Raw genomic sequence first — 26,894 nt, forward strand, 5'->3', positions numbered from 1 at the left:
TTAATATATCCAGTACTTTATTTGCACTATCAGCCTTATCAGTGTTACACTTTTTATTGCATTCAGTCTTTGGTTTTTTAATACTTTGCTAGTGCAAGTGTAATAAAGCAAGTTTTAGTCAAAAAAGATTAGCAACCTGCTTTGTCTTTGTTTTCTATTAATTTTTAAAATAGAATTATTTAAAACAAAATTACAAATGCTGTAAATAATAATTGTTTTAAATGTTTTAGAACAAAAATATGATCACAACCGAATGTACTGTCGGTCTGATGGTGTTGTTTTAAAATTAGATTGGTTGTATACCCTGAGTACTGGTACTTGATTTGTGCCTCGTAGTTTAGACTCTAAATAATGTGACTCTTAACAAGAACTCAGGGCAATTGATGAAAAAAAAAAATGTTTTCCATCATTAAAATTACTGTGATGATCAACAACAACTTGCCCCAGCTTAACTCTCCGGTTCACTTCTGACTGGTTTGACACAAGCATCCTTCACACGCAGTGAGTGAAAAGATGGGGCGAGGCCGCTACAGTACTTACTAATACATTTTATTATTGGATGTTCTATGCATGAACGCACTGTTTACAGATCACAGTGTGCCGATACAGGTGTCACTGTATCAATAATGATGTCATCAAGAAAGATATCACGGTTCACCCTTCATTGATGAATCGGCACACCCCTAGTGCAGAGGTTGGTGAATATCGGAGGATAGTTTATCGTGCGTTTTCTAGAATTATCCTTTTTTCTTAGTGTTAGTTTGAGTCTCAGAGGACGGAATCAATATGCAGGGAGAAACAAAAGAAGTTGGGATTGATCCCAGAATATAAATTACTCTGATGTGGCTCTTGTTAAATAAAAAAGATGCCCCTTGACAAGTGGCATTAGCAATTTTGAAGACCAGTAATATAGCATCAGAAAGTGCTTTTGCTTTCAATGGTTACTTATTAGATCCATATTACAAACAAAAATCAGAATTTTGAATATGGATCTAATAACCGGCAATTGAAAACACATGGCAGTTACTGGAGCATTTGGCTGCCCAAGTTTTTGCTATATAATAAGCAAAACGTAAAATGAATCAGCAAGAGGTAAGCTATTGAGGGAGCTGTATGAGGCCAAGTCTGTGAGAATGAAATAGCAACACTGCGCATCGGGAATGCTGGGAGCTGCCTGTTCATAAAATAATCAATTAGCCGATCCCTGGAGCCTTTCTTCATGTTTGAATGAACGCTGGCTGAGATGACCTTGATTGAAAGATGCTGTAGAACTCCAGGCTGTGGAGAGCTTTGTCACTTTTACACCTGGCTTCTCAGACTTCTGAAAATGATTATAACTCAACTCCCTCTTAGCCAATAATGCCATTCTGTATGCCCCGTAATGCCATCCCACTAGCACATTTATATTCGTTAGAAAGAGGAACAAATAGCATGGCTCCGGATTACAGTGTTACAAAGTGGAGCACTGCACATTGAGAGATGGGGCTCTGGATGAAATAAAAGTGCAATGACTTTATATAGAGCTTTACCCATTATGGAGGGGCTAACATTTTTATTTAAAATTTTGATCCAGTGCAATTGAGTTCTCTGAAAGTTTCCTAATATGTTATTGTAAAATACTATGGTGTATGTCACATATAGTCATTTCTGCTGAATTTTACTGAACCCTAAACCTACAGTTCTGCTACAAGAACTGTGTACGTATACAAGGCTTGCCTTTGTTTATAAAAGATAGTGTGGCGTGACTTTTCTGTGCTTTGTTGATATAGTCTTAACAATAAAATGTGCATAATTGTTAAACTGCATCTCAATGTATTATGTTATTCCTGCCTTGCTAGCAAGTCAGCTGCTGGAATTGTGCTAGGGTTTGTTTAGGAAAATGGGGGATTACCTTGATTTTCCAACAGTTTACTTGGCTGTTCAATGCACTCCTTTAATCAAACACATCCTAAGTCCTCCAGTCCTCCAGTGTCTGCAATATGGATTGGTTGTGCTGACTGATCAGGGAAATAACTTGTGGTAAATGACGGTGGCTGTGGCATAACAGAAATACACAGATTAATAGTTGACTAAAAGATCAATAAAGGACATTTTCACAGTTTTGCTCAAGCAGTGACTGGTTAGAACCTTACTTTCTGTCTGTTGCGCATTACAAACTGCCCCGCCAGTCCACAAGTCTGGACCCACATGGTAATTTTTCTTTTTCCATTTCCTTTTCTCTTCATGGGGTTTGCTGTCATTCCGAGCGGTTCTGGGTACTGTTGCTCCAATATTGAGTTATTGTAATGTTTCTCTAAATCTGCCTTCCTCTGGTGTTGAGCTACTTTGAGTGTTTGGAGAGATGAGTTGAAAGGTCACATTGCCCCGTGATTTGAATGGAATGAGAAAGTCAGTTCAGCCCAATGCTTAGGAATACCCGAACAAGCTCAAAGCCAGGTATAGGCAAATTTAGAGAAAAATGACGACTCAGTGTTGGGGAAATAGAAATCAGAACCACTCATAATGGTTGTAAACGCCCTATATTAGTTTAGGACATTTTAAAAACAGGTGACTTTTCAAGCTAATTACTCTTGAAGGTTTATACTTTTGAGTTTTACTGAAAAAGAGGATCACTGAGTATTAGGTGTTAGGGGGATTGGTATTAATCAGTACTGGACATCTGCTTTTATTTGCAGAAATAGAAATGTTATGAAACCATAAATAAAGTAGACAAGGCAATTCAAAAGTGTTTATAAATACACTAATGATGTTTCGCAATACACGGTTTGGAAGCCAAAACAATGTAGAATGAGTGTTATGACTGAATATATATATATATATATATATATATATATATATATATATATATATATATATATATATATATATATATATATATATATATAAATTGTTATGCTTTGTATTACTTAGTACTTTTTGGGACCTGTTTTTCTAATTCAAATCTTTTGAATGTATTTGAAGATAGGATGGTTTATCTGTCAGGGGTCCCAAGATATTTAGCGAGAAAGGGATCTGAGTGGGTTCAAATGGACAACAAACGCCCACCACCTGTCATTCTTCATTCATCTGTCCAATAAGGTACAGTACTGCGTGTGTGTATTCTTCTGGGTATATGTTACCTGACAAAGTTGAATTCATATGGATGAAAATCAAAATGTTGCTGCTCACCACGAACTGTGATGTATGCCCCCTGTCTTAGTGTGTCAGCATGGGTAGAATTCTCAACCTCATTAAAACAATAAGAGGTGGAGAGAAAGATAGATAGCTCTCTGCTTTATTGACATAAACTGAACACGTTAATTGCAACATTTAGAGTTTTTTATATAGCACTAGGGGCCCCAAGCAGCTCAGTGAATACATAAGGGTTTTCTTATTGTAAAATAAATCCAGATGTATTTACTGGTATATATATATTAACAGCTAGGGGCATTTTCAAGCTTGCTGTGCATTACTCTATAAACAAGGTCTTTCTTTTTTAAATTATTATTATTAGAATTTGTGTTTTATTTGTAGCGCTCAGTTAGCATTTATCGAGCAATATGAAACCTAATAAGATATATAATGTTGCAGCTGTAATAAAGTTTCCTACCTCCTGAGGTACAGTTGTTTGTTTGTACCCCAAGCTTGCTACTGAGATGAAGTTAGCTTTAATCAGCTACCGTTTTCAAAATGGAATATCAGGGAGGCAATCGACAATAATCCATGCATTGGGAACACTTTAGTATCCAAAAGCAAGAACTCATGCGATTTGTTTTATTCATTTGATTCAACTGTTTCTCATCACAAAACAAATACAAACGGAAGAGCTTTATGACTGGCAAAAAGATCCCAATGAACACATGGCAGGTTGGTGTCTATTCTCTTTTTCAGTTGGACCAGTATATGGGGAAAGACAATTGTGGCCTTTGAATATAATGGCATCTAGCACCTTCACAGCAGAGAAACTTATACAGTGTGTCAGTGGAGCAAGACCATGTTACAGGAGGTGCCATTATCCCAGTCTAGTGCGAGTCTATGGCAGTGTTTGCTGGAGCTCCCCTCTGCTCTTAGCTGTTTCTGCCTTGCTGCTGTTTGCCAGCTCACGTTGCCATGGCTGTTTATTTCTGGTGGAGGACTGTCCAGTTGGTTATCACTACATGTAGCTGTACCTACAAGCGCATTGTGGACAGCATACTGTATGTAATATGCACAAGTGGGGGCTGTATCGAGTTTGTTTGAAGCATTGCTGGTATTCTCCATGGGAACAAAAGGCTAAACATCAAATTCAGTTTGAATGCCATCGTTAACACATTATGAAGAATATAGAAAAGTTTACTCATCCTTGAGGAGTCTTTTCAGAAGCCATTTTTGCTGGAATAGTAATCATTGTAATCATGGCAAATGATGATGAAAGCTGAAATGGCAATAGGGAATATATGATAGTTTATATGTTTATAGAGTTGTTATAGAGTCGACCTTTGCACTCGCTGCACTTGCTGTAGGACCGCTGTGACCTTTACTCCGGTTGACATCATGCCAGCTCACCTTGAAATGGTCCACTTATATTGTATGAGTAGTGCAGATCTGCAGAGCATTTTGTATGAGAGTAGGTGTTTCAGTTGTTGTTTCAGTTGCTGTTGAGTTGCTTTTGAGTTGCTGTTTCATTTGATGTTGAGTTGCTGTTTCATTTGGTGTTGAGTTGCTGTTTCAGTTGCTGTTGAGTTGCTGTTTCAGTTGCTGTTGAGTTGCTGTTGAGTTGCTGTTGAGTTGCTGTTTCATTTGATGTTGAGTTGCTGTTTCAGTTGCTGTTGAGTTGCTGTTTCAGTTGCTGTTGAGTTGCTGTTTCAGTTGCTGTTGAGTTGCTGTTTCAGTTGATGTTGAGTTGCTGTTTCAATTGCTGTTGATTAGCTGTTTCAGTTGATGTCGAGTTGCTGTTTCAGTTGATGTTGAGTTGCTGTTACAATTGATGTTGAGTTACTGTTTGAGTTGCTGTTGAGTTACTGTTTCAGTTGCTGTTGAGTTGCTGTTGAGTTGCTGTTGAGTTTCTGTTGAGTTGCTGTTGAGTTGCTGTTGAGTTGCTGTTTCAGTTGCTGTTGAGTTACTGTTTCAGTTGCTGTTGAGTTACTGTTTCAGTTGCTGTTGAGTTGCTGTTTCAGTTGCTGTTGAATTGCTGTTTCAGTTGATGTTGAGTTACTGTTTCAGTTGTTGTTGAGTTGCTGTTTGAGTTGCTGTTGAGTTACTGTTTCAGTTGCTGTTGAGTTACTGTTTGAGTTGTTGTTGAGTTCCTGTTTGAGTTGCTGTTGAGTTCCTGTTTCAGTTGTTGTTGAGTTGCTGTTTGAGTTGCTGTTGAGTTACTGTTTCAGTTGCTATTGAGTTACTGTTTCAGTTGCTGTTGAGTTACTGTTTCAGTTGCTGTTGAGTTACTGTTTCAGTTGCTGTTGAGTTACTGTTTCAGTTGTTGTTGAGTTGCTGTTTGAGTTGCTGTTGAGTTACTGTTTCAGTTGCTGTTGAGTTGCTGTTGAGTTGCTGTTGAGTTGCTGTTTCAGTTGCTGTTGAGTTGCTGTTTCAGTTGCTGTTGTGGTTCTTGCTGTGTTCCTGTTCATGCTGCTGAATGTGGTTTCTACCCGCCTGTTCCTGTTAATAAAGAGTGTGCTTTTCCTCAATACTGCCGTCTTCTTTGGGGTTCCAACATAGCTCAATACAGCATTACATTTGAAAAAGGAAAACTTTTGTTCACCAAAAGGAGCAAAATCTAAAAGAAAAAGCTAATTTTGGTATATAAAAATGCAAATAATTGATAGAAAAAATGTATTATATCAGGACGATTCAGACTACAAGTCCATCTTCAGCATAGTGTATGATACAGCCTAATTCCCACTGGTCGCTCAGATTGTATGGTACAGCACCATATACTACTCTAGATTTTAATATTATATAGTTAAGAACAATAAAAAACTATAGCTGATGTGATGTCAGTTCCATCCGACACAAATGATCTGATACAAAGAAAGTTCAGATGGCTGAATCACATCAATATCAGGGTCTACAATAATTATAACATTGTAGTTTCCCTTTATGTTGTTTTGAAAAGTCAGATGTGAATTTTAACTACAAAAATGGAACTGCAATTAAACTCTGCAATAATCAAAGCCAGCATTTGTGTGGGTTGGGGGTAGTGGGAGTTCTTAGGAGACCCCTTGGACACACTAGCAGCTAGGGGTAAAAGTGCTGCAGTTTATGCCATATGGGGAACAAACACTGCAGCTTTGAAATGTTAATGCCTTTCCTTTGTGTTCCCTAAATCATCTCACTTAAATATATTAGCTGCAATTTGTTACCCTTTGACTCAATAGTTTTTTTTTAATAGATGGTGTCTTGGAAACTGAAGACAGTGTTAAGACAAGTAAAAACCTTTTGTGAATTTTACAAGACTTCCATGTGCTGTCTTGTGCCTTTTATTAGCCTGTTTCAGATCCCATGGAAATGTAGCATTCTTTGTGTTTTTTAAAATGCACAATTTATAGGTTGAGGAATAAACTGCTGGACAAGTAAAAGATATAAAGCTCACAAGCTGTTTGGAATAGGATCCATATGCACTGACATCCTCCCCTGTGCCTGCAACATTTACACGAGAGAGGGAGTGGGGTTAAAGTGAAGACAGATCTCCTCTATCTAGTTCTGAATTAGGAAGTTTAAGGGTTTCAGAAGAAGGGCCACAAAAGGTCACGAATCAAACGTTACAACACTGCAGTTGCATTCATCAGTGTTTGTTTCAAAGTTATTTTCTTGCCTAAAGCTAAAGTAGCCTATTTTTATCACTTTGTCCATATTGCCTTTTTTATATTTTTATTGTACAAAGATCTGTTCTTTACAATTTATATATGGAATATTTGACAGTCCTCTATATATAAAAAATAAGACAAATAAATGTCAGTGTCATCTGATAAGTATTGAGAGAGATGAACAGATTCAGATTGGGTGGGGGAGATAATTGTTTTGTCTTCCAGCATGTAAGAGATTTTCATGAGCAAGTTCAGTGGTACCCCAAATGCTATAAAGAAAATGCAGACTGACTCAAATATTTTTTCTTCATTTTTTAGAAATGCTAAAAGAAACTAAAATTCAGTGACAGACCTTTCAACTGCAAAGTCTTTTTCAACGTCTTCCCCTGAAAAATGTGTTTGTGCAGTGTTGATTGCGATGACTGGTACTGGACCTTACAAAGTGGCTGTAAAATGAAGTTGACTGCCCATTACCGGTTCCGTTACAGTTCATGTAATTGAGTAACTCAATGGAAAGCTTATAACAGCCTGTGGGGTTGATTTAACAAACCTGTCATGTTTGAGTGCGTTTACAACACTGGGGAATCACTCTGGATTGCCCTGTCTCCAGTTATGGAAGAGATGCAATTTACAGAGATTCCCTGGTGCTGTACTGTGCTCTAAAATCCTTATGGGGTATATGTCAACTCAACATATCAGAAGCACTTCAGCTAGTGACAATCCGTCACTGTAACCTCCCCTATTAGCAACTGATCACCTATAGTATACCTTTCTGTATGTCTGTAGGCAGTAATTTTCCCTTCTGGACTATGGACTACAGTAGGCCTTTCACCTAGGCTCAGCTATTTGCCATAAGATGACTTTCCTAGGAAGCATACATGTCTTTCTTTTTCCTCAGGTTCTTACAGCTTAAGGACATCCCTGGATCGAACACCTTCATGCCCCCTCCGAATGAGGTGAAAGAAATCTTAAGCAGCGGGTGTGTCTTTTATGCCGGCCAACCCTTTTCCCAGTGTGTTGCAGGTACAGTGAATACCCTTTCCCTGCTCCAAGGGAGTTTTACGTGCTGTTCGCTAGGGTTGCACGTCAATGACATTTTCAATGATCGATTACCGGGCAGAGTTATCATGATAATCACAAATCGTATCATGTTTTAACTCCCATTAATTCTCCCACCCCCAGTATCTCTTTATGGATGAATTGGATGTCTACAGGAAGACAGAGATACAAATCATGCTGGCAGTAGTTGCAGTCATCCTATTTAGCATTAGATGACTGTCAGAAACACTGTTATTGATGAGAAATACAAATAATAATACTTGAGTATTTATTAGTTTAATAAATAATCAATAGTAACCAAATTATTGATAATATCCTAATAATGGGTTATTGTTCAAACCCTACTTCTTCCGGGTGGCCAGTCAGAGACCCCCTGTTAAGCCCACAGACCTCCCTACACCTGGCCCTGTCATATTCCATAAAGAGACCAATGGGAATGGAATGACTCTGGGCCATTCATGTGGTGCAGGCATCTTATGAGCACTCCCTTTGGCTTTCAGCCATCCTGCTCATTTTCATACCTATTTCTGATATGGTTTCCATTTAAATATATGGGTTTTATACAGTGGTCTATACCAGTGCAATGCAGATTTAGTGGAGCACACACCCACACACACACCCACACACCCACTTACCCACAAACCCTGCACACACACCCCCAAACACACACTGACACAGACACACGCACACTGACGCACACACACAATGTTTCTCGCGTGTAACTTGTCTTATTTTCAGCTTCAGTGGCCGTTCATCTTTAAAGTACTGATGTAGCTCAGGAAGCAAAACAAAACTATCAAAAGGGGATTGTCTTTTTTCTAAAGTGCTTTTTTTATATACAGATGACATTATTAGGAAACTCCAATAGAGCTGATATTTTCCACATGGGCTGAGAAAGTCAGTGGCAGAGTAGCTGTTTAAAACCAAAGCCCACAGACCACCTGTCCTGAGGCACTCTTATAATACCATTGTGAGACTCCTATGAAGTCTGTCACTTCCTGCACCCCTTTGTTCTACAAACCAACCAGTGCAAGTCATGCTTTTATAAGGGGGGGGGGGGGGGGGGGGGGGGGGCGGGGGGGGGGGGGGGGTGGGGTGCCCCTTTGAAAATCTGGAACAATTTATAAAAAACAAACAAACAAAAACAATACAGAAATGGGGGCCACCCCTTTTCTTAAACTTCTTATCTGTTTCAAAATCTGCTTGACACTGTTTGAAACAATTTATATTGTACAACAGAATACCCACCCCCTCACATTGTGATGAAACCAGTTCTGCACCTTAACTTTATATAAAATATTACTTCCCTTGAATTGACTGGTCACCCAAGGGGTTAAACACTTGCATAAACGTATTCAATTACCTGAAACTTTCACATAAAATCTGTAAGGTGACTGATCTGCTTTGCTGTGCTTAAAAAGTAAACCTGTATGTAATAGCAGGAGTGTATGTTGTAAAAGCACCTTTTACCTTAACAGTATTATTAAATATTTGTTTTCAGTTAAACCAAACAAAAAAGCACCATATATATTTTTTTCATTTCAGACAGTATAAAAGGTAGCACAAAACTTATTTTAAAATATAGCAAAAACACATGTTAAAAACAATGTAAAAGACAGCATATCCTACTGGGCTGGCATTCAACTGATTCACATTCAAAACATAAAACAAAACAGCACCTGCAAGAAGCGGTTTTGGGTCCAGTCACTATGGGCTTTAAGGGTTTAATATTTCCATGTCTATTTTTTTCCCCCTTTCTTTAAAAACATGCAATTGCAGAAATAGTTCAGCTGTTCATTTATGAAACTCTGCAAAGCAGCCTCCTCTGCAGAGATGGACATTGCAAATCTTGCACCCAAAAACGCTTTCGTGGCGGAGCCCTTTGTTGGTGCAGTTCCGGCACCTCCTAGATCGCTCTGACATGCGCTCCAGACGGTGCCCATACTCCACGGGCGAATCAGAGTGCCTCTTCCGGGACGCCCGCTCCACGCCCCTGGTGCCCTGGTAGTCTCCGATGAGCAGCTGTGCCAGCCGGATCCTGAAGTGCCGCTGAGTGAACTGTTTCCCGCTGAAGCCGGGTGGCGGGTTGCCCTTCCGGCTCTCCCTCAGGATGATGAAGGCGTTGACAATGCAGATGTTAAGGTAGAACCACAGGAAGTAGCGCCACCACTTCTTGCAGGGGCGGCCCACCAGGTAGCACTCCCGCAGCTGGTCGCAGAGGTCCACGCCTCGCATGTTCTCCTGGTACAGAAGCAGAGGGAGGGGCCGTGGGACCCCGTAGATGGTGCCGTCCTTCTGCTTCCCTTGGCTGATGCCCACAATCCCAGGCGCTGCGTTGGATGACAGGCAGCTGATCACTTTGGTGTCCCTCATGACTGTAGCCAGGATGTTGCCGTGCTGGCACTGGAAGAACTCGCCCTGCGCCAGCTTGCCCACATTCTTCAGCTTGAGGGCATCCGGGAAACCCTTGCGGTTCTGCTGAGTGGTGCCGCACACGTACAGCCCCAGCTCGAGCAGCTTATGGACCAGGGGCACCGAAGTGAAGAAGCTGTCAAGGAAGACGTGGTGGTGCTTGCCCTCCAGGCCCCTGACGAGTGATGTCACCACCCTGTAGCCGACTGCGCCCGAGTCCTCGTTGGACTTGCCAACGTAGATGTTGGCGCGGTGGCAGTAGCCCGATTTGGAGTCGCACAGCATCCACACCTTCAGACCCTTCTTTATTGGCTTGGAGGGCATGTACTGCGTGGCTGAGAACCGCCCCTTGACAGCAATGGCCCCCTCATCCACAGTGAGGCACCTGTTTGCCCCATAGGCTTCCCACATGGTCTCCTGCACCACGTCCAGCAGGGGCCTGATCTTGTACAGCCCGTCATAGTCCGGCTGCCCGCGGGCTGGCTCCTGGTCCCGGTCACACAGGTGAATGTTTTGGTTCAGCTTTTCGAACCTGCGGGCAGTCATGGTCTTTTTGAAGCCTGCATTGCCAATGAAAATGTCAGTGGCCCAGTACATTCCATAATCTGGAAGCTGGTTTATTCCCATTAAGATATTGAGTCCAATGTAAGCTTGTATTTCCCGGAGATCTGTGGGCCGCCAGTGGGGGTCCAGTTTCCCGCTTTTCCTCTGTCTGTAGAGGGCGTATTTGTTGGTGTGCTCCACAATGTGCTCGAACAGCGCGTCAGGGAAGAGCAGCCGGAAGTAGTCGCGGCTGTCCGCCTCGTCCCCGAGCGAGTGCCGGGGGCCAGTGTTGGCAGTGAACTCCTCTATTGAAATGGGCTGGTCGGGCTCTCCCCAGAAGCTTTTGGAGGTACAGTCCTCGTCGCATTCACCCATTGGACCGCGCAGGTCGGTCAGCTGTTCCTCCAGATCGGAGAAATCAATGTCAGAGTCATTTGTAGTGGTTTCTGTGCAGCCACTCGCCGAATGGGAATCATCCAAGTCCTCATACTTGAAATCACTGTCAGCGCCTAGAAGGAGACTGCAGCCGCCGTCTCTGTTAGCTGAGGCTGCTGCAGCTGCTGCTCGTTCTTCTGTTAGCGCGGTTTCGTATTCGTCTTCTTCCCCCACTGTCTTTTTAAAGGGGATTTCTAACCACTTGACATCAGCAGACAGATTCAAAGGAAACGATTCCTTATCAGATTCAGTGTCTTTTTCCGTCTCGGTGTTCGTCTCTAAAATAGTAAAGAGCTCTCCCTTCTCACTTGCCGCCATGTCACGCTTTAAACTCTCCATTCATGCATATTTAAAAAAATAATAATAATTTTGCTAAGCTATCCAGCTATAGCCTTAAATAAAATAAAACCATTGATTTTGGCTTCAGCCATTTGCTATAGGTGGACTGTGAGTTCGAACCTCTGTTTCGTTTTTGGTTAAATGCCGTTTAAAGTGTCGTTTGGTCAGAGACGTCAGAAGCTGCTTGTATGTTGTGCTTTGTAAGGACGTCTGCGACTGGTGGCTTGCTTCGTAGTAAGCTGCCAAATGTCTGCTATGCAATCATGGGGCTGCCACCTGGCGCCGTCAATAGACGTCGGCAGGGGAGGAGGGAAAGGGGAGAGAGAGAGAAAAAAAAACGTATTTTATTAAGGCACAACTTGTCCAAACCATAGAAAAATTACACCAGTCATGGTTTCATTTTCTGACAAGTTATTAACTGAATACGTTACCGGCTATACAAAAGGTGTTTTCTTTATGACAGCAGCTGGGTCACACTGTGCGCTGTCGCTTTTTGAGCACGATATTACACATAGAGAATAGAATAAAAATGTTCTAAATGGATCTTGAAACAAGATGAAACAACTTCCAGCACTACAGAGCCAGCTTGATTTTAATGCCCCTGACCATGTCACGAGTCTAATACAATGTGCCCCTGTGCAATTTTGAGTTCAGTACACGTTTGTCATCTGTGTGTGTGTGCGCCCCGCCTATATGAACACCGGAGACAGGTCCATCTGAAGGGTACGTTTGTGAATGGAAGTTATAGGTAATTTCAGGGCTGGCAGTCTGACAATGTATTATTCTTACCCAATCTAACATTTTCGCATTAAGCACATTTATTTTTCACTCCACAGCTTCACAACCGCATTAAAATGAAATAGAAGGACGTTATTTATTTATGTAATATACATTGTATTAAACCGTCAAGGAGACATGCATTGCAAACTTTATTTTGAGTTGTAATATTAAGTCTATTGCTTTTCTCTTTTAGATTTCAATAATAGAAATTTGCATTAGGCCAGCCATTCAAGTTATTACACGGCCAGGTGAATTCTAATTTTTTAAAAAAAGAAAAAAAGTTTTACATCCCCCAGCAGGTCTACCTCACTGTGGGAATGGGATACACACTCAAGTGGTGAAAACTCAATCAAATCAATATAAGAACCGATATATTTGTATGCATGGACAAAATAATACCACTTATTTATAAATATGATAGGATAGTTCCAGTGTCTACGTTTTTTTCTCGTGAAAACCGTATACAGGCGTTGAATGGTAATATATTTGGGTGACTGAAGCGGACGCCAATGTAAACACCTCTTATCGTTTTAATTCAAATTATATATTATTGTCATGAGATAAACTTTTTTTTTTTTTTTTTTTTTTTTTTTTTTGTGTTGTGCTGTTACCCGAAATTTACGTGATAACTGTCTACAGTTATTTAAAAAAAAAAAAAAAAAAAAAACCGCCGCTTTTCTTGCTGCTGTAAAAATGAACGTCTGGAGATATATAATAATAATAATAATAATAATAATAATAATAATAATAATAATAATAATAATAATAATAAAAAACAAACAAACCCGTGAGCAAATCGCTAATTACTAAATCGAGGGCTGTGATTTGCCTACTGTACACTGCTCATATTGGGCTAAGATGTTCCCCAACTAGACTCAGTTAGTACTCGTCATAGACAGCTGTACCTTGAATTATACAAGCAGTACTTTGTTTAACCTGTATAGATTTAAACAGCAGTCCAATTAAACTAATACTGTAATAACTGATACATTTTAAGTACATTTCGACAGCCGTGATTTCAGATAGGGCAGATAAATATTTTATTTGTTTATTTATTTATTTGTTAATTTGAATGTCGCGTTAAGTCCGTTAAAATGTTTGTCTATTCAAGTGCAATATCGTACTGTAAAGTGGTTCCTATGACTGTCCTCAGACTGGCTAAGATATTGAGGCCATGTGACTTTTTCGAAGTCTCTTTGTATAATGATTCATACCAAAGTATGATATTCATGTGTCTCTTTTGGTCTATACCAGGGGTGGCTAATCCTGGCCCTGGAGAGTCGCAGGGTCTTCTGGTTTTGTTCCACCCAAGTTCTCAACTACTTAATTGAGCTAATTGTTTTTTTTTAATTGCTTAACACTAACATGTTTCCTAGGTCTTTGACCAATGATGACTTAAAGAGACCCAGAAAACCTGCAGGATTGTGGCTCTTCAGGGTCAGAATTGGCCACCCCTTGTCTATAGTGTCGGGTACACTAAATAGGGTCAGTTTTCTTAATATCTGCTATACAGCTATCATTCTGTCTGGTGTTCCATTATAGGGTTTGTCCAGTAACACAATAGCCATATTGTTTTAACCTCTGGTCATATTAGTGATACAGACCACACACTTTGAGGTAGTGTCTTATCATACCTGGGACACCTTGATCACTCAATACCAATGTAAAGTAAAGAGAACTGCTACGATGCAATCATTTTTTTTTTGATTAAATGGGATTTTGGTTTCTTATGGGGGAGCCCAAGCCCCACTACTGGATTGAAGTAACTGTTATTTATTTTATTGAAGTTAATAAAATGTTGTTAAAGCTTAATACAAATATAAAGTGTAAAAAAGTTATCTAGTTCTGCTTAGAAGTCTTAGATCTGCGAGTTCTTACTGCTTCTTAATTCCAGATTCTCAGCACCTTGAACCATCCAGTTACTCTCGAGCGCATAAACAGTATTACATGATGACTAAGAACACGCATATCAAGGCACAATAAACACATATATGGCATATTAAGTAAATTCGGAGTGCATAAAGTATTAATTGTATAATAGCTTGTATTTGCATGCCAGTTGTTCTGCTTCTGTTTAATCTGTATAAAAGGTAGTTCTTGCTATTTCTTCATTCCAGAATCTCAGCTCAGTGCTCTGCAGATGAACAGCGGAGTCAAAGTGACCTACACTGATGTCAAGTCCTCGATCGTGTCCGTTGAGGATCCCATCACTCAGAAATTCTTCTTCCCGCACAGGGGGTGTGATCGCATCACCCAATCTCTGTTTCAAGCTGAGACTCATGCAGTCTGGTTACACAGTGAAAGCTCATAGGCACACACATTATACCTACATGTTGTTAACAGGAGTTTATGTTCTTAAAAGAAAGAATCAAAGGCCATGCCCTGTCTACTTAGCTGCCAATATTTAAAACAGTGCTCCTCAAAGAAAGGGATGTTATATATTTATATAGTTAATATTTAGCTAATGTCTATATAGCTAATACAATGTAAACCTCACTATTTAATTTCAAAAGGTATTTCTCATTGTGTCACTAGCATCCAAGGTTGGAGAGTTAGATTCTCATACTGTCTTAGTTTTTGGCATGTAATGTGGAGGATATTGTTCTAAGCAGTCTACAGTATGTAATACTTCTGTAATCAGTGTGTCAGGGAGAGAGAGACAGATTGCAAACAAGAGTGGCCTGTTATACACGCAGCATTAAACAATAATTGTGTGTGTTAAATATTACTGACAGGCTTTTGGACCAGCCTGACAGGTTGTTCTCCTTTGAGACGGTGGTGCTGTGCGGGGTGGATGGTGCCTGGCCAATGAGAACTTGAGGACTGTGTGTGCTTGGAACAGACCTGGGTTCTATGCTGGGGATTCTCTTGGTTACTAACAACAGTTACAACACAGTGATTTCCAGATCTGCATGTTCTTTTTATTAGGGTTTGGACAAACTGAAAAAATACGTATTGGGAATTTTTTGATTTTGTTTTGTTTTATAGATTTGCTGAACAACATAATCAGCAAATTTATGGATTAAATAATTACATAAAGTGATAACTTTACTGCTCCAATACTGTACCAGTAAAACTAGACAGGGGCACCAACATTTTCTTTCTTGCAAGTTCTTATTCTTCTGTAGATTGTTGCGCTTTCCACTTGGACTCGGGTGATGTGCATGTGTAGATTCACTCCCTGTGCTTCAAGTATTAGAGCCCCACCTGAAACATGAAAGTTTATTTGCTGCACATAGGACTTGAGTCGTATCAAGTGTGATCCTAATATATGCTGCACAGGGAGTGAATCCATAGTGTGGTGGCAAGATATATTTCAGCTTCACCCGATTTCAAAGTGAAGCATCGTTATTTTTAAAACATATTGCTGTGAAATGGACAGCATGGGAGACAGCAGAAATAAAGTGCTCTGCGTTAAAAACTCCAGGATGTTCTGTAAGACTTCAAGTTAGTACGTTCTTCAGAAAAAAAAAAAAAAAACAAGTGAAAATAACTTTTCCCACTGGCAATATAAGGCATTAGTTTAGAAAAAAAATGTGTCTACAAAAATGATACATCTATTTAATAGTAATCATAAATCCTTCAAAATAAATGACTTGGTAGAGCAACACATTTTTAAATGTTGAGTTTTACTTGGCTTGTCATCTGGTGCAGGTAAATTAACTTTTGAAAAATGACCACAAGGATTGTTGTTGGCTGCGGTTTTTGTTGGCTGCAGTTTTTGTTGGCTGCTTGGTGTGTAGGTGCTCTGAGGCTCAGTTTTTCGCAGAGTGTCTGTTATTGGTTGCAGTTTTTGTTGGCTGCTTGGTGTGTAGGTGCTCTGAGGCTCAGTTTTTCACAGTGTCTGTTGTTGGCTGCAGTTTTTGTTGGCTGCTTGGTGTGTAGGTGCTCTGAGGCTCAGTTTTTCACAGTGTCTGTTGTTGGCTGCAGTTTTTGTTGGCTGCTTGGTGTGTAGGTGCTCTGAGGCTCAGTTTTCCACAGAGTGTCTCTTGTTGGCTGCAGTTTTTGTTGGCTGCTTGGTGTGTAGGTGCTCTGAGGCTCAGTTTTTCGCAGAGTGTCTATTGTTGGCTGCAGTTTTTGTTGGCTGCTTGGTGTGTAGGTGCTCTGAGGCTCAGTTTTTCGCAGAGTGTCTGTTATTGGTTGCAGTTTTTGTTGGCTGCTTGGTGTGTAGGTGCTCTGAGGCTCAGTTTTTCGCAGAGTGTCTGTTATTGGTTGCAGTTTTTGTTGGCTGCTTGGTGTGTAGGTGCTTTGAGGCTCAGTTTTTCGCAGAGTGTCTGTTGTTGGTTGCAGTTTTTGTTGGCTGCTTGGTGTGTAGGTGCTCTGAGGCTCAGTTTTTCGCAGAGTGTCTTATTGGTTGCAGTTTTTGTTGGCTGCTTGGTGTGTAGGTGCTCTGAGGCTCAGTTTTTCGCAGAGTGTCTGTTGTTGGTTGCAGTTTTTGTTGGCTGCTTGGTGTGTAGGTGCTCTGAGGTTCAGTTTTTCGCAGAGTGTCTGTTATTGGCTGCAGTTTTTGTTGGCTGCTTGGTGTGTAGGTGCTCTGAGGCTCAGTTTTTCACAGAGTGTCTGTTGTTGGTTGCAGTTTTTGTTGGCTGCTTGGTGTGTAGGTGCTCTGAGGCTCAGTTTTTCGCAGAGTGTCTGTTGTTGGCTGCAGTTTTTGTTGGCTGCTTGGTGTGTAGGTGCTCTGAGGCTCAGTTTTTCGCAGAGTGTCTGTTGTTGGCTGCAGTTTTTGTTGGCTGCTTGGCATGTAGGTGCTCTGAGGCTCAGTTTTTCACAGAGTGTCTGTTATTGGCTGCAGTTTTTGTTGGCTGCTTGGTGTGTAGGTGCTCTGAGGCTCAATTTTTCGCAGAGTGTCTGTTGTTGGTTGCAGTTTTTGTTGGCTGCTTGGTGTGTAGGTGCTCTGAGGCTCAGTTTTTCGCAGAGTGTCTGTTGTTGGCTGCAGTTTTTGTTGGCTGCTTGGTGTGTAGGTGCTCTGAGGCTCAGTTTTTCGCAGAATGTCTGTGGTGCCTGTCAATACAGGAACAGAGACAGACAGACAGACTGCAAGGCATACAACCATAGAGACAGACCCCTGGGGAGAGTTTCTGTTCAGGTCTAAAGGATACAAACACAGGAAATCCCTTTAGCGATGTAATATGTTTATCGATTGGTCACTAGGGCTGCCATTTGGGGGTGAGCTGTTCTCTCTTCTAAAACTATTTTGTGGGCAGCTGTACGTGGAAGTGACCAAACAAAGTGAAATAAAGCACTCCCAGGAGTCATGAAAACAGTTTAGCATTATTCTCTCCTGTTTAGCTCTTTATTAGAATGTTTCCAGAAAAGAAGCAGCTTTTGAAGCAGAGCTGAGGCATATCATGGAAACAAATGCCACCTGGGTTGTCCCGCACCGCCCTTCTTACCAAAAACCTGCAGAGTGTATTCACCTCTATTTGGCAACAGAGAGATGAGGAATAAAATGCAACAAACAAACCAGAGCAAAGACTTAACTCTGATTATTTTACTAGTAACCTTTTCCTCAAATATCAGTGTGCCAGGTAGCAACACACAAAAACAGCTTTCTCCAAACGAACCAACCCAGACCTGCATCACTCCCCAGAGAAGAGTCACTTAGGTTGGTGTCATCTAGTCCCAAATTAATCCTTCTGGAAATCAAGCTGGTCAGAATTAAAACAAGACCTATATATGACTGTAACAGGGAGAGATCTGTGCTGACTCTGCTGGCGTGTTCACGGGCTGCAGGAAGAGGGCGGCAGTCGTCCAACAACCGCCTGTGAGTCATGGCAGTGATACGGGGAGGTGGGGAAGTGGGTGTGTAGACTTTCCCCCTCTCTGAATGGCTGAGAGGTGCATCTTGGGAGATTGTTAGCCCTATAAATTAACGCTCCGTTGTTTCCTTAGGTCTGCCCACTTAGACACACCGAGAGTGCGGAAGCTCTGATCCAGGACCGGGAATCAGGCGAAACAAAGAGAGTTTCACAGCGAGACAGAGAGAGCGGGGAACCCTTGGGCAGACCCCGGCGTATTGTAAAAGAGCAGGCTAGTTAGCCTACAGAGTAGGACGGTGATCCGGGTTGTGCGGGTAGCGGCGACCGGGATAACGCTGCCGAGTGCAGCACCTTTTATTTGTAGTTTTATTGCTGTTTTATTTTCCACTGTTCTTTTTGCCTTCTGTTTTCATTATTATTTCTTTGAGCACCTGCGAGTGCATTTTCTGTTCACGTACCAGCTGTGGTATTTCCGTATTTCATCGTTGATAGGCAGCCCACGGTCAACAGTGCCCTCTGCCGGAAAAAGCAAGAACTGTTTGAAAATAAAACTGGGCACCTGTGTGGTGTTTTCAAGTACACCTGTCTGTCTCCTAGTCAGTGAATTACCCACACCCCTTCCACACGTGGTGTCAGAGTGGGATTCACTGGCACTGCCCCAAGCAGTGCATATTCAGAAGGAGCAGACGAGCCATGGATGCCACACAGTTTGCTGCGATGATGGACCTCCTGTGCCAGACGCTCACCGCGGCAGTGCAGGGGGCGGCTAGACCCGCAGCTCCAGACCACTCCATCCAGAGAACCACCAAAATGACGGCCGAGGATCGACCGGACGCCTACCTGGAGGTGTTCGAGGCTATGGCGATCTCTGCCGGGTGGCCCCAAACCCAGTGGGCTAGCTATGTGTTGCCCCAACTCACCGGGGAGGCTCAAGCAGCTGCGAGGACGCTGTCCCCGGAGCACATGCTGGATTACCCCCGGCTGAAGGCAGCCATCCTAAATCGTGTGGTGGCCACACCGGAGGGCTACCGGAAGAAATTCCGGGAGGAGCAGTTTGCGGCAGGGGAGCACCCACGAGTCATCGCCTACCGTCTGAAGGATTACGCCATGGGTTGGTTAAATCCAGATTTGAACACCAAAGCCAGGGTGGTGGAGATGATCGTGGTGGAGCGCTTCCTGGAATGTCTAGCCCCGGAACCTCGGCTGTGGGTCCAGTGGCAGGCACCAGACACGCTGGACCGGGCGGTCGAACTTGCCGAGCGGTACCAGGCAATGGAACCAACGCCCGCGAAACTGCCCGGGAGGAGTGCGGCTACTGGATCGTCCCCTCAACTGGCCCCGGAAAGGGCGAAAGGACTGGGGGGAAGGGGTAGTCCAGGATTTGGTCGGGGGGTGTCGGCGGGAGCTCCCGGCCCGGGTACTGGGGCAGGGTGGGGATACCCACGGGCTGCTGCAGTGTCGGACCGGGGTCTCGCGCGGACGCCTTATTGGCGAGCCCCTTTTATGGCTCCAGTGTTTACACCTCTTTCCAAAACTTCGGGGAGAGAAACCAGCCCACCGAGGTGTTGGACGTGCAGGGAGGTGGGCCACCTCTCCCGGGACTGCCCCGTGATGGAGTGTGACCTCAGCCGACCAGGTAGGCGCGTTCAATTACCTCAGTCACTTCAGCACACGGGTTTTGTTATTCCTGTGACAGTGGATGGTACAAAAACCCAGGCTCTCCTGGACTCAGGGTGTAGTCAGTCTCTGGTACAGGAGAGCCTAATCTCACCGGGGCATAAACGCATATTGGGACGGGTGCATATTAAATGTATTCATGGGGATGTCCGCTCTTATCCCAAGATCAATGTGTGTATGACTATTGGCCAGCAGGTGACGCAGGTGCAGGTAAGATTATGTCCTCGATTGCCGGTACCAGTAGTTCTGGGACGGGACTGTGAGCAGTTTAAAGATTGGTTGGCTGCTCTGACAGCCCCGTCTTCTTTATTGGCTAAGAAAGAGGAAGTAATTGGAGAGATTTTTCCCTTTCGCGATCCAGAGTGGTTTTGCCATAGATTTAAACCCCGTAAAACTAAACGGGAGCGCCGGATCGCTAAGAATGAGGGCTGGCAATGGAGGGAGTCGGAGAAGTTTCAGGTGGGGGCGGTTGGTGAAGAGTCTGGGGGGGAGGTCGCGGAGCCAGCGCAGGGGTCTGGCTCGGCTGCCTCTGCTCGGGACCGACCTGACCCCGAGTTGGAAGCCATGGGAGCTGATTTCTTAGCTCGCTCCCGTGACTTCCGACTCGAGCAAGGGCGTGACGACGTGCTGGGCAGGCTCTTTGACCAAGCAGCGGTGGTTAATGGTCGGGTGGTCGAGCCCAGACGCGCCGCCACGTACCCCCACTTTGAAATTGATCGAGACCTACTGTACCGTGTTGATAAATTACCCCAGACCGGTGAAGTGCGTCATCAGTTGCTCATTCCTCAGCCCTTTAAGGAGGATTTGTTGCAGCTGGCTCACGCTATTCTCCTGTCTAGTCATTTGGGAAGGGATAAAACTAAAGCAAGGCCTGTGTCACGGTTATTCTGGCTGGGGCTGGATGGCGATGTTAAGCAGTTTTGTGAGCGTTGTGGGGAATGTCAGAAGGCCAGCCCTAGAGCCGTTCCACGAGCCCCACTGGTGCCTTTGCCCCTAGTGGAAGCTCCGTTTGAGCGTATTGGGATGGACATAGTTGGGCCACTAGAAAGGAGTGCAGCAGGATACACCCACCTACTTGTCATTCTTGATTACGCTACGCGTTATCCAGAGGCAGTTCCCCTCCGATCTATGTCCGCTAAGTCTGTTGCCAACGAGCTTGTGAAGGTTTTCTCCCGGGTGGGGATTCCCAAGGAGATACTAACCGATCAAGGCACCAATTTTATGTCCCGGCTAATCCGCGGAACATGTAAGCTTTTGGGAATTAAGACCATTAGGACCTCGGTGTTTCATCCTCAGACTGACGGTTTGGTGGAACGTTCTAATAAGACCCTTAAGAACATGTTGCACAGATTTATTCGTAGTGATGTGCGTTACTGGGACCAGCTGATTCCTCCCCTTCTCTTTGCGATCAGAGAGGTTCCTCAGGCTTCTACGGGGTTTTCACCATTCGAGCTGTTGTATGGGCGAAGACCCCGGGGCGTGCTTGACCTGGCCAGAGAGAAGTGGGAGGAGCAGCAGAACAATTCGACCAATACTGTCCGGTATGTGTTGGACCTGCGCAAACGTCTTGAGTCTGTGGGGAAATGGGCGCATGACAATTTGCACCAGGCGCAGCACAGACAGGAGACACAGTATAACCGAGGAGCCCGGTTGCGCACATTTCAGCCGGGGGATAAGGTACTTCTCTTATTACCCAGTTCTGAGTCGAAACTCTTGGCTAAGTGGCAAGGACCGTTTGAGGTTACACGCCAGGTTGGGAAGGTGGACTATGAGATCTGCCAGCCGGAGCGACGGACAGAGAAACACATTTACCATATCAATCTCTTAAAGCCTTGGTTACAACCAGAGGCGTTGTTAGTGGCGCCTGCAGATGACGTCACGGACCTGGGACCTGATCTTTCTGTGTTGGCAAGAAAAGGATCGGTACAGATTGCTCAGAATCTGACACCAACGCAGAAACGTCAGGCTCACGGTCTGGTGGCGGAGTTTCCTGACGTGTTCTCTTCAGTCCCGGGGCAGACTCGAGTAGCCCATCATCACATTGATATTGAGCCAGGGGCGCTAGTTCGCCAGAGGCCGTACCGTATACCTGAGCGTAAAAGACAGGTAATAAAAGCGGAAATTGACGAAATGCTGAGACTGGGGGTAATAGAAGAGTCCCAAAGTGACTGGAACAGTCCGGTCGTGTTAGTCGATAAGCCAGACGGGTCAACTCGATTTTGCATTGATTTCAGACGAATCAATGAGAAATCGAAATTTGACGCTTATCCAATGCCCCGAGTAGATGAGTTGCTGGAGCGTCTAGGCACAGCTCATTTTATGACGACACTGGATTTAACGAAGGGGTACTGGCAGATACCCCTGACCCCAGAATCTAGAGAGAGGACGGCGTTTTCGACTCCCTTCGGGTTGTACCAATTCAGGACCATGCCCTTTGGGTTGCACGGAGCCCCCGCCACTTTCCAGCGGATGATGGATCGCATCTTGCGGCCCCATCAGCAGTACGCCGCTGCTTACATAGATGACGTGGTTATCCACAGTGAGGATTGGCCGAGTCATCTGTGTAAGGTAGCGGCGGTGCTGCAATCCTTGCGGGAGGCGGGGCTCACTGCTAACCCAAAGAAGTGTGCCATTGGGAAGAGTGAGTCGGAGTATTTGGGGTATCGAGTAGGGGGCGGCCAGATCAGACCGCTAGTTGCTAAGGTGAAAGCCTTGGCTGACTGGCCGGTTCCTACAACCAAAACCCAGGTGCGCTCTTTCTTGGGACTAGCGGGCTATTATAGAAAGTTCATCCCGAGTTTCGCTACGCTCGCTGCTCCCTTGACAGACCTCACCCGGAAGGCTGCCCCAAATACGGTTCAGTGGACGGAGTCGTGCCAGAGGGCCTTTCTCGCCTTGAAGCGGAGGCTGTGTAGTAAGCCAGTACTATGCAGCCCGGATTTTGGTAAGAGGTTCACCCTGCAGACGGATGCGTCAGAGACAGGTCTCGGGGCAGTGTTGTCGCAGGAGGTTCGGGGAAGCGAGCACCCAGTCCTGTATATCAGCAGGAAGCTCCTTCCCCGCGAGAAAAATTATAGCACCATCGAGAAGGAGTGTCTCGCAGTAAAATGGGCAGTCGAGTCACTCCGGTACTACCTCCTGGGGCGACACTTCACCCTGGTTACAGATCATGCCCCCTTAGCATGGCTTCACCGGATGAAAGATAGCAACGCCAGAATCACACGGTGGTACTTGGCCTTGCAGCCCTATGCCTTCAGGGTAGTCCACCGAGCAGGAAAGCTGCATCAAAACGCAGACTTTTTCTCTCGGGAAGGCATGGGGGTGTAAGATTTTCGAATGAACAGGTGGTGTCATTCTGAGGGGAAGGATATGTAACAGGTAGAGATCTGTGCTGACCCTGCTGGCGTGTTCACGGGCTGCAGGAAGAGGGCGGCAGTCGTCCAACAACCGCCTGTGAGTCATGGCAGTGACACGGGGAGGTGGGAAAGTCGGTGTGTAGACTTTCCCCCTCTCTGAATGGCTGAGAGGTGCGTCTTGGGAGATTGTTAGCCCTATAAATTAACGCTCCGTTGTTTCCTCAGGTCTGCCCACTTGGACGCAACAAGAGTGCGGGAGCACTGATCCAGGACCGGGAATCAGGCGAAACAAAGAGTTTCATAGCGAGACAGAGAGAGCGGGGAACACTTGGGCAGACCCCGGCGTATTGTGACAGAACAGGCTAGTTAGCCTACAGAGTAGGACGGTGATCTGGGTTGTGCGGGTAGCGGCGACCGGGATAACGCTGCCGAGTGCAGCACCTTTTATTTGTAGTTTTATTACTGTTTTATTTTCCATTGTTCTTTTCGCCTTCTGTTTTCATTATTATTTCTTTGAGCACCTGCGAGTGCATTTGCTGTTCATGTACCAGCTGTGGTATTTCCGTGGTGCTGTCTATCATCCTTGATAGGCAGCCCACGGTCAACAGTGCCCTCTACTGGAAAAAGCAAGAACTGTTTGAAAATAAAACTGGGCACCCTGTGTGGTGTTTTCAAGTACACCTGTCTGTCTCCTAGTCAGTGAATTACCCACACCCCTTCCACAATGACCTATATATATATTGGTCAGATATGTTTCAATTCAAAGGTCCAGTACATTTCTACATGAGCCTTAATATGTTACTGTATGACTATCTGAAGGAAGCACTCTTGCAGTACATTCAATGGCTGAAATGTTACAGTATTGACTATCTGAAGGAAGGACTCTTGCTGTGCTGATGATGGCTGGACTGTTACTGTATTGACTATCTGAAGGAAGCACTCTTGCAGTACATTCAATAGCTGGAATGTTACTGTATTGACTATCTGAAGGAAGGACTCTTGCAGTACAATCAAGGGCTGGAATGTTACTGTATTGACAATCTGAAGTACTGCAAGAATTCTTCCTTTCAATGGCTGGAACGTTACTGTATTGACTATCTGAAGGAAGGACCCTTGCTGTGCTCATGATGGCTGGAACATTACTGTATTGACTATATAAAGGAAGGACCATTACTGTGCTCATGATGGCTGGAACGTTGCTGTATTGACTATTTGAAGGAAGGACCCTTGCTGGAATGTTACTGCATTGTCATTTGCTGTTGTAGGATTAGTGAATTAAATAGGGAAGATGCTGAGTTTGCACATTTACCTTGTTTGCAAGGCATGACTCTAACCTAGGACAGCAGATAGAACATCGGCAAGGTTTCGATATCAAAGGAAATAACAAATACACTTTTGATTTAGTGTAAGTGTTTTCACATTGCAGTTAAAATACTTGTTCTTAAGAATTCCTGTAAATAAAAACTTCAGGAAAAATTAAAACAAATTATGGTGTACAGTATATGCCACAGGAACAAAAAATAAATTTATTAGGATTCCTTGCCAATATTGAACTTGACTCATTCTCTTATGGTTGTCCAAAGCAAAGAAATGTAAGTTATTTTTGTCTTATCAGTAAGTGTATTCGGTCAAAACTTTATAACCCTTTAATGTCCCTGTTCTAAGATGCTATTCATTGAAACTTAGACTGCATAGGATGCCATTGCATAAACATCCATGCTATAAAGTTGTGTTTGCATTATTAAGCTTTTGTTTTATAGCACTGTGGCAAAGTGGCTGCTGATAGTGAACAGGTGTAGAGCAGGTGCGGTGCTGGTGCAATAATCCAAAGAAACCAACAGACAACAAGAACGGGTGAAATGGTTTGTTTATTATTTGTTTATAATCCAAGGGTCTGATGACCAAACAGTAAATAATAATGAGCTTGCAATACACAACCATGTGTACTGCACAGTATTGAAAAAGGGTTGCAGTCCCGTAAATAATAAGCACAGTGCTTAAACCCACACAATAGACACACACGACCACCAGCCCAGAGTGAGTGCTCTCAGTGCTTGTGGTGCAGTACAGTATAATACGTGCTTTAGTTGTGAACGACAGTGATAACACTGTTAATCGTGACTGGAGTGCAGTGTTGATCCGGTTTGTGCTGCCCTTTGGCGACAGCTCTGGATTTGTGTTTAGTCGTCTAGTGCTAATGAATACTCTGCGTCTCTCACGGTCCTTCCAGTTTCTAACCCAAAACCAAGCAAAGGAAAAGATTAGCATTTCTCTGGCCCCTTTTATGCTATCCTGCATGACCCCTTGGTAAACGATTCCAGCTGCGTCTATTGCTTGCAGCTGCTACCTCGTTTACCTTCCAGGTCAATACGTTCCTGCAACAGAGTCTCGTTTCCATCCAGGCTGACCGACTTCATGACCTCGGAAACGAACTGACAGGCCAGCCCGTCCTGAGACTTCTCCTTTCTCTATTTAGCACCCTGACAGGTCGAGAGGGAGATTTACAACCAGAACTCATTGTATTTCTGTCACAAGCACATATCCACAGATGCATATGGAAAAACTTAGAGAGAAGACATGTTTCAGATCTCTGTTTTGACCACATGGCTTCTTTAAACTTCTTTGTTTAAGAGAAAGTCACCAGGAGCTGAAGACTGAAACAGAAAATGATATGTACAATAGGTATGGAAATAAGACTTCCATTGCATAGCAGTTACATCCATTCCTGGTTTTACTATGAGTTTAAAGAGACACACCTGAGCTTGTTACCCATACACTGTGGATAATTAAGCTCGTAGTAAAACCTGGAATGGGTGAAACTGCTATGTAATAGGAGTCATATTTCCATCCCTGTACAACTGTACAAGGTAACCATACCCATAGCTAAGCCACTCTTTTACAGACTGCTTTTGAAGTTAGTTACACTTGACTTAATTCCACTTACTGTTCTGTAAAGCATTATCAAATGATTAATACAGCAAAGGAATGCATGCCGTCCGTCTTCAGATCCTGGAGGAAAAGAAAGACACAGCAGAAAAAGCGTTAGATCACCCTTTCATATTAAATCTTTTATGTGGAACAGTAAAACGTTTCTGTGTTCTGTCAGATTAGGCCTCCTGTGTGTTATTATTTTATTGTGCTCGGAGGGTCTGTTTACAGTAACCCCAACCCCTTAGTCAGCTTGTTCTCATCGACTCCCATCCAAGACATTGTCCCAGGGTGACTAGGTGAGCGAGTGGTTTTCTAGGTGGTTAAGTGAGAGCAGGACCTGCTTGGTGAGACAGAGAGAGACACTGGGTCTTTGATTGTTAGGCAAGGCTGGAGAAGCTTTAGTGCAGGAGCATTTCCTCCCGTTTCAACCTGGAATTGAAGCCAAGGTATAGATTGTAATGCAAGCCAGCAGCATCATCATTTGGACCAGTGTATTGAGGGGTCTCGTTTGTTGTGTAAAGGGCTGTGCTGTTTATCTGAAGCACTGTTCTTAATTTCATTGCAGAGGCTGTTCATACTGAGACCCGCCCTGGGCAGTTAAAGGACCTCTGGTTGACAGATACTGTTTTGATTTAAACGGTTTACAATCATTCATGAAACCACACAACATAGAAAATTATGATTTAAATTAAATGTTCATAAATACTGGAGTTATTTCAAAATCCATGACCAGTGATGTTGTTATTACATATGAAGCAGTATGCATTTGACTAACTGTCAATTTAAAAACATGTTCATGTTAACAAGTCTTACATGTAAATGATTAATAGTAAAATAATAAT

At 43.5% G+C, this 26,894-nt stretch overlaps 1 protein-coding gene across 1 annotated transcript; it reads right to left on the bottom strand.

Annotated features, from left to right (window-relative positions):
* Positions 1 to 9,614: 9,614 nt before the first annotated feature.
* On the bottom strand, positions 9,615 to 11,528 carry LOC121304169 (piggyBac transposable element-derived protein 4-like). Its single transcript, XM_041235173.1, has one exon. The coding sequence runs from the start codon at positions 11,526 to 11,528 to the stop codon at positions 9,615 to 9,617; it is 1,914 nt and encodes a 637-aa protein (XP_041091107.1).
* Between the last annotated feature and the right edge of the window lie 15,366 nt (positions 11,529 to 26,894).

This window comes from Polyodon spathula, chromosome 1, assembly GCF_017654505.1.
Source record: "Polyodon spathula isolate WHYD16114869_AA chromosome 1, ASM1765450v1, whole genome shotgun sequence".
NCBI lineage: Eukaryota > Metazoa > Chordata > Actinopteri > Acipenseriformes > Polyodontidae > Polyodon > Polyodon spathula.